The following is a 13,310-nucleotide window of genomic DNA, read 5'->3' as shown; positions in this document are numbered from 1 at the left end:
TTCAAGTATGAGCCCAGAGCCCCTGCCAGGATGGTTCACTGCTACCTGTTTCCTTTCCTTCCAGTGGGACCCGGCAGCTCTCACCTCTGTGAACACATCACTTCCCCATGGACGGAAGTTGTTAACTGTGCTTTTTTCCCACACCAGACTCTGGGATTTTCTTTTTGCTTGATTTCTTCTCTTTTCCTGTTTTCTTTTGTCTTGTGTTTTCTTTTTTGTTTTTTCTTTTCTTCTTCTTCTTCTTTTTTTTTTAGGAACTGGTAAGAGGTCCCCAGTGGAGGGCGTCCCTCCTCTTGCTTAAGCTGTCCTTTCAGACCACTCTGCCCTTTATGGAAGGGATGTACTGGTCCCCACTGGGGCCACCTTGTCCCCTTTGGAAACAGCGCACACGTAAACACACACACACACACACACACACGAGCGTGCTCCCATCCCACAGGCCACACACATGTCCAGCTCCCTTGAACGTTCATTGAGCCACCCACCCGGGGCCGCAGACGCTGGCTGACGGCCGACACAGGCGAGCTGGAAAGCTTGTCCCACAGGGCACTTGGCACCACTCCACCTGGGGAAGCCGGCAGGAGGCTCGGCCAGGGCCTGCTGGGCCGCAGCTGCCCTCCCCTGTCACTTCCTTCACGTGTTCCTTTGCCATCTCTCTCTGTGCCTCCTCTCTGTCTGTCTGTCCATCCGCCTGTGTGTTGACTTGGGGGAAGGCATCCCGTCCCTCCTCTGCTCACCCCTAGGCCTTCCCCACACTCCTGCTGAGGCCGCGCTGTCTGGGGGCCTCAGGCCGCCTCCCTGGGGGCAGCCTCCTTCTCCTCTCTCTTCCTCGGCTTCTAGTACCTTCCTTCTTTCTGCGGCCACCTGTCCTGTCCCCCTTCCCAGTGCCGGGAGCCCAGCAGCGTGGGGTAGGAGCCGCTCCCAGGGGACCTAGGTAGCTCCTGGCCAGAAGAAGGGTCACTGTCCATCCACACCACGTACCACTGGGAGACGAGCGCCTTCTGCCTGAGGAGGGTCCCGATGTCCTGACTCACAAGATGCTGGATGGAGGGCCAGGTGGCACCAGGGGACGTTCCTGCTTCCAGAAGCTGCCGACCAAGACCACTCCCTGCACCATCACCGCTTCCCAGTCCAAGCTTCAAAGACCCCGAGAAATCACCAAGTCTGGCACCCACATCGTACGAATCAGGGGAAGGCCTGGCAGAGTGGAGGACAGCCCTAGGCCTTCAGTCTCTCTCTCGGAACTTGCCAGAAGAAAGGCAGGGTGCAGTGGTCACGGGGCACAAGGTTTCCTCAGGAAAACCCAGCTCTTTCAGGAAGGCTTCTGTCCTCCTTGCCTACCACCCGGCCAGGCCGCGCCTCCTCCCGAGTGCCGCGGCCAGTCTCGGCCCAGCATCGCTTCCGGTGAGAGCCTCAGGCTGTGTAGGTGGAAGGCCTGGTTGCGGGTGTGGACAAGGAGCCCGAAGGCCAGAGTGACAGGTGACATTGCTCACCCAGTGCAGGCCCCGGCACGCAACATCGACGCAAGAAGTGGCCAGAGTCCGAGGGGGAGGACAGCCCCTCAGAGGAGTGATGCGGGGAGGCTAGAGGTGCGATGGTCCTCGGGGCTCAGCGCGCCCACATTCACAGCCACGCACACTTCCTTTTGACCTCCGACACCCCGCCCCCGGCTCCAGAATGGCCTTGGCTGCCTCCCCGCTGCCCACTCAGCCGTCTCTCCTGCCTGCCTTCGTGGCCGCCCCACCACAGCCATTGCACGGGACCCCAGCCATGCCTGGCCTTGTGGCCACCCGCCGGAGTGGCTTAGGAGAAAGCGTTCTTTACTAACCACCATCAGTCTTCTGGAAACGAAGGGGGTGTGAAATCCTATCCCGTTAGTGTGTCAGTCACCCTCATTCCTGCCCCAATCACACTCTCACACAGTAATTCTTCAGGAAGCTCGGCCTCATTCCCCAGCTGGCTCTTAGGATCCCCAAGGTGTAGGCAGACAGGAGGTGTCTATTCCCTCAGGTTTGCTAATGAGCGGCAAGCCCGGGGCCGCCAGATGGCTGCCCCCAGGTGAGAGCGCCCCCCCAGCCACATATCCGCAGCCTGTTCCCCAGCAGCCTGGCCCTCCTGCAGCAACAGTGGGCCCCTGTGCTCAGACGCTTACTGTCCCAGGGGCAGGTGGCGAGTTTGCTCAGATGTGCCCAGAAGGACCCCTCAGGGCCCTTCAGTTCTGATCAACCGAAAACATATCATGACAGTTGCTTTATTTTAATTGGCTTTTGCCGACTTGGCAAAGCCCAGCCCGGCGAGCCCCCGGGGCTTCTGTGGACACGCCCTTCTGGAGCCTGGGGAGACACGCCCCTCACACACTCCTAGAGCCCCACTGAGGAAGGAGCCCTGCAGAGTGAAAGCTGTCTTGTTTGCTGGAATTTGCTTCCTTCTCAGGAAATCCATTGATTTCGAGGCAAGTCTGCCCACGGGGGTTTCTGGGAATAGTGTATTGGCATTTTTGGTCAGCTCTTTGACAGTGTGCACACTGTCTCCGCACTAGGAACAGTGTCAGCCCTACCCGAGCCTCCTGCAGCCAGGGACCCTACCACATGGAAGAACCTTCCAGGCAATTCCTAAAGCACATGCCAGCTTGCAGCCTAAGGCAGACCCTGAAAGCCCTGCTCCAGAGCCCCCCACCCCCGCAGACACTTCCGGGCCGACTCCTGGGGCTGGGAGCCAGGGCCCAGGAAGCCCAGGAGACTTATCTGAGGCCCTGCAGCTGGAGACAGCCAGGATGAGAGGCAAGGCCGAGCCCCTGGAAAACGCAGGACTCTCCGTGCCTGGGTCAGTTCAGTGCAACATCTTGTTGACACCGGCCACTGAGTCTGGCCTGTCCCGGTCCTGGGCACACGTGCACGCCCACAGAATGGGAGGTAATCTTCACAACTCACAAGCCACCAGCATTTTCGGCTGGCCGGCACACACAAAGCTGTGTCTTTGGTTTGGGATTCAATGCCTCAGTGAAAGAGCCGACTCTGGAGTCTGAATTTTCACGTCTTCTAATTCCGTGGTGAGGAAAGGGAGCCTTCCCCCTTGCTACCCCCTTGATTGTGGGTCCATCACCGCACACCTCTTTGTGTTGGTCTCAAGTCACGATTCACCCTCATGCCTACAGGGAGGGTTTGGGACTTGGGAACTAAAGTTCATGGAGGCGCCATGGCTCTCCCTGGCTGCTGCGTTCAGAATTTGCTCTAAATCCAAAGCCAGGTTCCTTCCTCCCACAGAAGGTTCTGGACAGTGGTTGGTACGGAAGGACAGGGCAGGAGTTGGATGGAAGAATTTTGAGCTCTGTGAGCTTCACAGTGAGAGAGGAGGGAGGGTGCAGAGGGTGACGACCCCCCCAGGGCCTGCTCCTCCCACAGTCCAAAGGTGTCAGACCCAGTTTCTGTTGTGGCCATTGTCATTGTTGTTCGGGAGCCTTTGCTTTTATTTTTCTCTCCTTTTCTTTTCCTTTAATGGGGTGGGAGATCCTTCATCCTTCGCTTTCCTCCCTGCTTCCACATCCCTTCTCCGCCTCCACCACCACCTACATTGCAAACGCAAGCGATTAAAGTTCAAAACAAAAGCGGGGTACATCCACTTTCAGCCGCGACCTTCCCCCCTTCTGCTTGCAACTCTTCATCAGTAGCATGGTCCCGTGGCAGAGTCGGACACAAGCATCCTTTCTCCTTGTGGCCGGGGTAGTCCTGCGGGTCTGGAGTATCACGTGCCCCATCCCCGCTAATGGAGCTCACGGTGAGGGGAAGACAGGCCAGGGCTCACGTGCGGGGGCGAGGGCCGGGCAGCAAACAACAGAGAAGGAAGTTTGCGCTGAGTGCAGGTGGTCACCAGCCTCAGAGGGAAAGGAAGCAGAACGAGAGAAACATTAGTGGCACTATTTTGGATAAAGGTTGTCCGGGACAGCCTCTCAGAGGATGATTTGTGAGCTGAGTTCCAAATAAGGAGGCAAGGGCGACATGGGATGATCTGGTGGAAGAAGAGTGTAGGCGGGGGACAGGGCAGGGGTGATGGCCCTGGGGAAGCTTGCTGTTCCGAGCACCGTGGGCGGAGAGCGCTGGTCGGGGAAGCTATGGTGGGAGACACGTGCCAGGCTGCGTGGGCCCCCTACTCCCAGCACCTATCCACTGAGCCCCTGCTGCATGCGGGTGCTGTGCTGGGTGCTGGGGACGTCAGGGGCCTTATGTTCCAGTGACAGGAGACAGAGGAGAGAATAATGGGATGTGTGGGGTGTTTGAAGGTGAACCATGCTGGGGAGAAAAGGAGGCAGAAGAGGTGCCGGGGTGCTGAGGGAGATGAGTGGATTGCGGCTGTAAACGGAAAGAGCTGAGGGGGAGCCATGAGGCTCACTGGGGAAGAGCCTTCCTGACAGAGGGAACAGCCAGTGCAAAGGTCCTGAGGCAGGAGTGTCGTGCTTGAGGAAGAGCCGGGAGGCTGGAGAGGGTAAAGGCGAAAGAGGAAGAGAATGGCCCGAGGCAGGCCCTGGCAGGACTTTTCCTTTGAGGGAGACACAGCCACTGAAGTGTTTGGACCAGTGGAAGGTGCGACACGCTCTGACTTCCGCTGGAAAAGATTGCTCAGGCTGCCATGCTGAGAAGAGACTGTGGACGTCAAGGGTGGCAACAGGGAGACAAGGGAAGAGACGTGGGGGGGTGGGAGGTAAAGTTGAAGAAGCAGGCAGAGCCCCGAGTCTGGACGTTGAGGCGGGAGCTCCTTAGCAGGCAGATGGCTAGAAGCACCCAGGGAATGCGTGGATGTGGACGGAGAAAAGGCCCAGACGACCCTGGGGCCCTTGGCCACGATAGGAGATGGGCAGCAGCAGGGGGACCTGGAAGCAGGGGTGCGGTGTGGGGGGCACGGGGCGCCCAACGGAGAGGTCCCTGGGGAGTGGGGGCAGAAGAGAACAGGGCCAAGCGAAGCTGGGCCCCTGCGTACCAACAGCTGGAGGGGCGGCGGCCCCGAGAGAGGGGCAAAGAGTAACCTAGACGAGGGGGACGGAGCTGACAGCGAAGGAGGAAGCGGGCCGCGGTGTCAGAGGCCAGGCGGTGGGGCGCAGCAGGCCTCACTCGGAAAGGGGAGGGAAGCCGTGGGGCAGCCCCCAGCCCCAGCCGGACCTGCTCCTGGCTGGCTGTGATCTAGAAGCCCTCTTTACTGGCCGTCTTTCACGTCTTTCTTTACCTTTAAATTCTCTCACAGTAACCTGGACCTGGGGGCGTCCCGCACTGCGCAGACCAGTGTGAGCGCCACCAGTCGGGACCCAGCGCAGCTTCAGCAGCTGCTGGGGTGTTTGGAGTCGCTGCCTGCCACACAGCGAGGGCAGGGCCTGACTCAGCGGTCAGAGAGGAGGACCAGAGACCCCAGGGGCGGCAGCCACGCGGGCTGGAGCCCGGGAAAGATCCAGGGACCAGGCGGGGGGCGTCTCTGTGCTCGGGGGCTGCAGGGAGACACAGCCGCAGCGCTTGAGGCGGGGACGGCTCCGCCCTGGAGAGTTTCGGGAAAGAGGGGCCCCAAGACACGCTGATGTGCGGCACTGGGTCTGTGCCTGCAAGTTTCAGCCAGAGCCCTGCACCAGGATGCAAGGACTAGGCGAGGGGCAGAGTCGGCGGGGGGCAAGGCTGACGGTCCTCCTGGACCTCCTCCAGTTCGAGAGGCCCATTAGCCATCGACGGGAGGTACAGGAGCAGCAGATGCAGGCGGAGGCGGTGCAGGGGGCATTGGTGGCGTCGAGGTGGGCTGTGCGCTGTGGGCGGCACTCACAGCCTTGAGGGCAATGACATCCCTTTGGGCGTCCTAGAGATGGACAGGTGGCCTGAGGACCCTGCCCTGGCCCCTGCGACAGTCCCAGGCCAGGAGAGGAGCTTCAGGAGGCAGTAAGGGTCACGCACTGGGGAAGAGCGCTGGACCCACCCAGCTGTGACCAGGCTTTCGCAGGGACGCGCTAAACTCCACGGTGGGGATGTCCTCAGACTCCCAGGTGCGAGCTCAGGCCTCCAGGGCGGCCCTCTCTTAGAAACGTTTCCCAGTTCCCACCAAACCCGTGTCCCGGGGGTTGACTGTGCCCTTCAGCGTGGAGTGGCCTGAAAACTCCCCATCATAAGACCAATCCCAGGCCATGTGTTAAAAGCCCAAGATTTGCATGCAGGGAAATGGAAGCTGGAGGGAAGCTGACTCACCGTCAGCTGTAAGACACTCAGGATGACTCAAGCCGACGGCGCACGTTGGAGTGGGCAGCCTGGCACCTTCTGCTGGTGACTGAGCGGCCGCTCTGCGCCGGGCTCTGGCGACAGGCAGCAAACGAGGCTAGTGAGGGGCATCAAAGTGAGTCTCTGATAACACCCGGGAGGAGGGCCCTGAAGGAGCCTTCCAGGCCAGAGCAACAGAAGCTGGGGAGGGAAGAGCCGGCCACCCTCTGGGGGAGCTGGGATGAGTTTGAGCAGGGGCCTGGCCTGATCACATGACCCAGGTCCAGGTGAGGGGAAAGGATGTAGCCAGGGGCACCGGGACACTGCTGGCAAACTTCCCACAGAGGCCTCCAGGGCCAAGGGTGGCAGCACACCGCTTGCTCCCATTTCTGTGGCTTGAGGGGGTGGCTGGCTGCCGGAGTAGGTCCTCCACCACCACACAGCCACAGCCAGTGTCCCATGGGCTCTCCCACAATCCTGGCCCCAGAAAGGGCCCAAGTCATGAGGCCACATCTGCCGTGGCCACAATAAGTGAATTGTTTCTTTCCATTACAAATGGCAAATGATTGTCAACTTCTGTGTCACCCCGAGCTCGGAAGCCCGTCTGGGGAATGCAGGATTTAAGATATGGAATCAGAAAAGTCCAATGTTATGGAGCCCTTGGGCTCAGCTTTTGTTTTTGCACTTGTTTGTGAGGTTCTCCTGGGTTAAACTGACCTAGGAGCACTGAGCTTGGCTGACCCCGGGATCCAGACACTGGAGGGTTGAAAGGGATTCATGGTCTAAACCAGGGGTCAGCAATGAACATTGGACGTGTCCTTCAGAGGACACGGCATGGCCGTGTACCAATAAGACTTTATCTACAAAACCAGGTTGAGGGCCGGAGTTAGCTCTTGGGCCACAGTTTTCCGACACCTTGTCTAAACCAAGAAAACCCAACCCTAGGACCTTGGACCTGGAAATGGCTTTAGAGCTCACTTTGTGTCCACCCACTCACATAGGGAGGCTCTGGCCTCCCCATCTCAGCACAGGACCAGCTGGCTAGTGCGAAGCCCAGCTGAAGGCTTCCCATCGATTCTGCCTCCTAGAAACATGAGGGAGCCCAGGCTGGGGGCCCAAGGAAGGAGCAGAGAGAGGCAGCAAACCGAGGAGACTTGAGCACATGTGGAGGTGAAGGCAGGGCAGCCAGCGGAGGCCGAGGGGCTAGTTCTGAGAGCAGGGTCCTGTGGGAGGTGCAGAGGTCAGGGGTGCCTGAGCTCAGCTGGGGCCTCGGTAGCTGGGGAGCAGGGCATTGTGGGAAGCTTTTCCCCAGGGGGCACTTGTGCTGATCTGAGGTCTGCAGATGCCAGTGGGGCAGCCAGGGAACAAGGTGTAGCAAATGTGAGTGGGGGAAGCATATGGCCCCCAACCAAATTCCAGGGTCTGAAAGAAGTCGTGTGGTTTGGAGAGTGAAAATGAGGAGGGTGAGAAAGGCTGGAGAGGCGGGTATCGGCAGACTACAAAGGGCCTCTGATGGCAGGAGATGCAGGACGGAACGGTCTGAGAAGGGAAATGATGACCAGATCAAACACATCCACCTGGTGAATCAGGGCATCCGAGCAGGACAGGCTTGGTCGGTGTAAATTAAAAATGGGGCGATTTTCCATCTTGGATGCCTCCAGATGGGGGACTGGTAGGCTCTTAGGCCTGGAGCTCTGATGAGGGGCCTGGGCCGCAGTCCATGGTTATAGCCAGATGAGCCCAGAGCTGTGGCCAGGGTGAGGAGGTGAGCCTGGGGGTGTGCACAGGGAGGAGGGGGACAGGGACAGGCCGGGGCTCTGGGCACTCTGGGACAGAGTCACAAGCAGTGGAGGAGGTGAAGACAGAGAAACCGGTGAGGTAGGAGGAGGGCCAGACAGGGGCAGTGTCAGGGGAGCCAGGAGAAGTTCCCAGAAAGAGGGGCAGGTGGCCCCTGGGGGATCAAATAAGATGGAGACACAGAAGGGCCGTTGGGCTTAGCAGCACGGAGAGTGATGGGCAGATGTGTCTGGGCCTGGCCAGCACGGGCTGCTGCCACAGGAGCCGGGGGACAGGGGAGAGGGCGCCGAGAAGCCAGGGAGGGGAACCAACGCGTGAAAGGCCTGCAGTGTGCCCACAGGCTGGGGACTTTCTCTTGCCAGAAAGTTCCTCGGACTCTCTGGAAAGAGAAAGTGGAGAGCCCAGTGTCCAGCACTGTCCCTTTGCCCAGTCATCTTTCTGGGCTCCCACGTTGGAATCCCCCCCACTCAGTGCAGGGGAAGGGGCAGGAGGGAGCAGTCAGGAGTCCCGTGAATCCATTGCTCTTGAGTTCCAGAGTATCTGCCCAGGTCAGCCTAGAAAAGCCACCGCCATTCGTCCCGCATGTGCATCAGGTGACGGGAGGGAGACCGCAGCGGGGCAGAGGGCTCTGACTGTTCTGTTCCAAAGGACAGACGTTTGTCATGCGGTGACCCCTGCCGTGGGTGTGGGCTGCACTCACCGCTGATGGCCTCCTTCCCTCTTCCTTCCTCGCCCCCCCCTCCCTCCTGCTCACTGGCCCTCCCCCTCCCCCTCCAGATCCGGGTGGTGAAAGCATTCCGTAGCTCCCTCTACGAAGGCCTGGAGAAACCCGAATCCAAGACCTCCATCCATAATTTCATGGCGACGCCCGAGTTTCTGATCAATGACTACACCCACAACATCCCGCTCATCGATGACACGGACGTGGACGAGAACGAGGAGCGCCTGCGGGCCCCGCCCCCGCCCTCCCCCAACCAGAACAACAACGCCATAGACAGCGGCGTCTACCTGACTACGCGCGGCACCAAGTCAGCTACCTCGTCAGTGTTTTCTTCCCGCCCCGGGAGCCCGCTCCACAGCGTGGAGACGTCCCTCTAAGCAGAACTGCTCTCGGCACGGCACGCGCACTCCCCGCACACACACGCACCCGGGCGGGCCGGACGAGGGCACCGGCCACGAGGAGGGCCCGCCAGGCCGCTGAAGATGCTCGAAGGCACCTGCCAGGAGCCAATGCATTCTAGGCTTCTTACTCAGGAGGACCAGGAAGGGGAAGGAGGAGGAAGGAGAGACCAAGAACAGTTGTGTTCCCCCCTTTTTCTATGGAAGCTTTTTTAAACGAACACTGTAATTCCACCAGATGTTCCCTGTTCGGGCTGTGCAGTGTGGCAGAGGGCCGGTTTCGGTTTATTGAGAGCTTCGTGGCACCTGCTGCAGAGCAAGTGGATCCACAGGTACCAGAGGCGAGCACCGCTCTGCAGGAAGGATGCTCCCACCCAGATGGTCCACCGGCCCAGCACCCCCTCCCCAGGACGCGTGCAGTCAGCCTGTGTGTGCATGTGTGCGTAGCCACGTGTGTGCGCGTATAGACGTGTCCGTGCACACAGGACCAGATGCGTATCTAAAGGATAAGGAACTACTTAACGGCATGATATTTCCATTTCTCTTATCGGGTGTTTTCATTTTGAGATTTCATTATTTATCGCGGCAGGGTTTTTTTCAGGGAACTAGACTGCAAGAATATCCTTCTGGTTGCTTGGGACGCCCCTCCCCCGCACTGCTCCCCTCCCCCCCAGTCCCCTCCATCCTCCGTACTCCCAGCACAGCTCCTGGGAAGGCAGGCGCGAGGCCGGAGCAATTACAGTTGGAACAGTTGGAACATTTGCACTTTGAGACCCCTGCCTATAGAGAAAAAAACACCATTCGATGGAATTTTTATTTAAAAGGAAAATACCAAAGTATTGACCAGAATGATTCCCTCCAGTAGGCCGAAGGGGGAGTTTTGCTTTCGGTTTCCTTTGGTTCCAACTCCAATTCCAAGTCCTGCAATCTGGCCAGTGGGTAGGATTTCTTTGTCAGAGCCCCAACTTCAAGAGCACGAAGCCAGGCCACCTGCCGTGCCTGACCTCCTGGGATGATCCGAAATCCTGGCTCCAGGAGAGCCAGGTCCACGGGTGGAGGTGGGGAAGAATGCAGAGAGTCAGAAAGAAAGCGGAGACAGACGCTCCCTCCAAACCCAGGAGGAGCCGGCATGGCCGCAGCGCAGACCCCAGCCCCCTGGACGCCTCCACCTGGACTCCCGCTCCGCTTTGGCAAATGCCAAGAAGCTGTCGCTGAGACGCCCATAAAGCGACTGGGAAAGGTTCTCAGTCACCACCCGCAAAGCACTCTTCGGATCCTGGTGTTCTCGTTCAAGGGCATGCATTTGGGGCTGCAGACACCTACGGCGACCTTGGGGAGGCCAAGCCCCTGGGAGCGATGGTCCCTCGTCTCTGTCGCTATAATGGCGAGTGCGGAAGGCTGAGGAGGTCAGCTCTGCCACGTCATCGGCTGAGCACCTGGTCTGCAGGTGGGGAGAGCTGGGCCTGGGCTCCCCAGACGGTTCCCCCAGGAGCCTCTCCTGGCAGTGTGGGCACGCGGCGTGCCAAGCCTCAGTTTTCCTTGAATGCGCGACAACCGGGGTGGGAAATGCAGAAATAGCAGAGGTTCTTTTACCTTCAGAATTCTTCTGTCTCACATTCTGCAGGGAGGAGGTTGGGGTCCAGCCACGGCTAGTACAGGTGCCTGTCGCTCGGGCCTGGGGCTGAGCCGCTGGGGGACAGCTGGGAGCTGAGGGGTGGAGGGGCTCGCTCCGCAGTTGAGCAGCAGCTGGACCAGTGGCAAGGCTGGTTCGCCCATCCCGTGCCCATCCCACAGCCCCTGGCCAGGGCTCGCCTTGCCTCCACTTGTGTCTGTGTGCCTCCGGGCAGGCGGCGTCCCAAGCGTGCTCGGTCCCCACTGTTAACATTAATGCCATGTCACCCCGGGCAAAGGAATTTCGGTTAGAAAAGCAAATCCCACTGCAAATGCCAGCTACCGATAACTTAAAGCCATCCCTTTCTTCCAAAGGGCACATTGAGAAGGTTACCCATTTGTAAATTGTTCCCTAATGTCCTTGTTTAAACAACACAAACAGGGCAACTCAATTTGTTGAGGGTCTGTGTGTTCTTAAACAAGAACTGAAATTGGAAATGTTTAAATTGAAGAATATACACTGAGTAATGCTATGCTCACGGGCTTCTTTTCATCCTCTGTTGTAGACACAAGCCTTGCTGCTGCTGTCCAAAGTTGCCTCCTGTACACGGCGATTGTTTAGTCCCTAGGTTGCCTTTCCATGGGGTGTGGGGTGCAGATCGCTGCTCTCATTTCTGTGTGTCTTCAGGCCAGGGGCCCCATCTCGTTGGGAAGCCCCTCTCTCTAAAGCATTATCTTATATGGAATGGCTTGGTCAACTGTGTTCAGTTATTAAATCTGTTTTACATTTTTATCTGCCTGTTGTAAAGATGAACAAAAATATCTTAATGAGGAAGACCACAGATACATAATAATTTAAAGTCTGTAGTTGAATTTCCTAATTTAAAGAATAGACCAAAATTTCTGTGTATTGAAAAAAAAAATGAAAGGCTCCCACAATCTCAGTCTGGGTAACGTGTGTGATTTATTATTTGGTGAATTCTCCTCCAGACCTAAAGAGAAGTGTCTTCCTCCCTTTACCAAGCTGGGGTGAGCCCCGGGGGCAGCGGGGTTTCCCTGGGGTTGTGGCCACCTTGCCAATCCTAATGGAAGGAGGAGAGGGCTCGACCACCCTGTGGGGTCAGGTTCGCATGGTGGGCCTCAAACTGTCTTGACCTGGAAGGGCCTGACCTGAATCTCCAGGGTGGCATCCTCAGAGGAGGGTGGGAGCAGGGAACGCCACCCAAATGCCAGAACCCTGGCACACATGCAGACGGCTTCGTTTTGTATTGTGGAAAAGTACAGATAACATCAAGTTTACCACGTTAACCATTTTTCAGCGCCCAGCTGGGCGGCATTAAGTACATTCAGGTTGGTGTGCAGCCATCCCCACCATCCATCTCTAGAACCGTTCACCTTCCCCAAGGGAAACCCTGTCCCCATTAGACACTAGCCCCCCTCCCCCTCCCCCAGCCCATGCCCCGCCCCCATCCTACTTTCTGTCCCTAGGAATCTGACGGCTCTAAGCAGCTCATACAAGTGGAGTCATACAGTATCCGTCCTTTGTGTCTGGCTGATTTCCCTGACCATGATGCCTTGTAGGTCCAGCCATGTTGTAGCAGGTGTCAGAGCGACCTTCCTTTTTAAGGCTGAACAACATTCCACTGATTGGATGGACCACATCTTGTTTGTCCATTCATTCTTCAATGAACACTTGGGTGGTTTCCACATTTGGCTAGTGTGAATCACGCAGTTGTAAATACGGGTGTACAATACCTATTTGAGCCCCTGCGTTCACTTCTTTTAGGTAGATACCTGGAAGTGGAATTGCTGGATCCTATGGTAATCTTCTGTTTAATTTTTGGAGGGACGGCCAGACCGTTTTCCACGGCACCAGCAGCGTTTTCTATTCCCCCCAGCAGTGCACAAGGGTTCCAATCACAGATTTCCTCTTTAAACCAAAGTCATGGAAAGAAAGCCCATTATTGCACTCATTCACTTGCTCCGAGCGTCACTGCCCCGTTCATTCCTTCACTCACTAGGCGTCTTTGAACACCCGTGCTGGGGACAGCCGTGCCGCACCACTAGAGCCACGAAGGCAGCTCTGGCCCAAGGTTTGCAAATGACTCCCGCGGCAATGGTGCCAAAAGTCCCTGCGTCCTGTTTCCTCATATTTCTATTCCCCGACTCTGCACGTCACCCTTGTAGACTTGGCAGCGCCAGAGAAAGCATTTTCCAGGGAAGCCGCCAAGAAACGAGCAAAATGGCTTCTAAGTTCCCTTCCAACCACTGGAGTCCATGCTTCCAAAGACGGCCAGAGACAAGTGGCGGAAAACAGCAGAGGGACAAATACAGGAGCTCTTGCTTCACTGACGCACGAGCCACCTCGAATCACACTCTAAGCAAGCCTAGGTTGGGCCAAATGCCACATCAAGACAGCTGCACCTTCTGGAGAGATCGCATTCATTTATGTCTGAATTCTCTTTTCCGTGGACTTCCACTATCAAATATGACCCAGGTTCCCAGGGGAAGAAACTGGTACTTAGCCAAATGCCTTGGGGCGAGGAAGGTACTATAACACCCATC

General features: G+C 57.6%; 1 protein-coding gene across 9 annotated transcripts in view; it reads left to right on the top strand.

The window, feature by feature from the left end:
* ATP2B3 (ATPase plasma membrane Ca2+ transporting 3) overlaps positions 1-11,689 on the top strand; it is a 61,582-nt gene extending 49,893 nt beyond the window's left edge. For 7 of the 9 annotated variants that reach the window (XM_030850384.2, XM_060293035.1, XM_030850383.2 and 4 more), the window contains one exon: positions 8,793-11,689. In XM_030850384.2, the coding sequence (XP_030706244.1) occupies positions 8,793-9,113 (321 nt within the window). In that variant the 3' untranslated portion in view covers positions 9,114-11,689. The remainder of the gene's footprint in view (positions 1-8,792) is intronic. The other 2 variants (XM_030850386.2, XM_030850385.2) reach the window with 1 other exon arrangement.
* Positions 11,690-13,310: the final 1,621 nt, after the last annotated feature.

Source organism: Globicephala melas, chromosome X (assembly GCF_963455315.2).
Source record: "Globicephala melas chromosome X, mGloMel1.2, whole genome shotgun sequence".
Taxonomy (NCBI): domain Eukaryota; kingdom Metazoa; phylum Chordata; class Mammalia; order Artiodactyla; family Delphinidae; genus Globicephala; species Globicephala melas.
The sequence above is the reverse complement of the archived record's forward strand: the minus strand, read 5'-3'. Positions and strand labels throughout refer to the sequence as shown.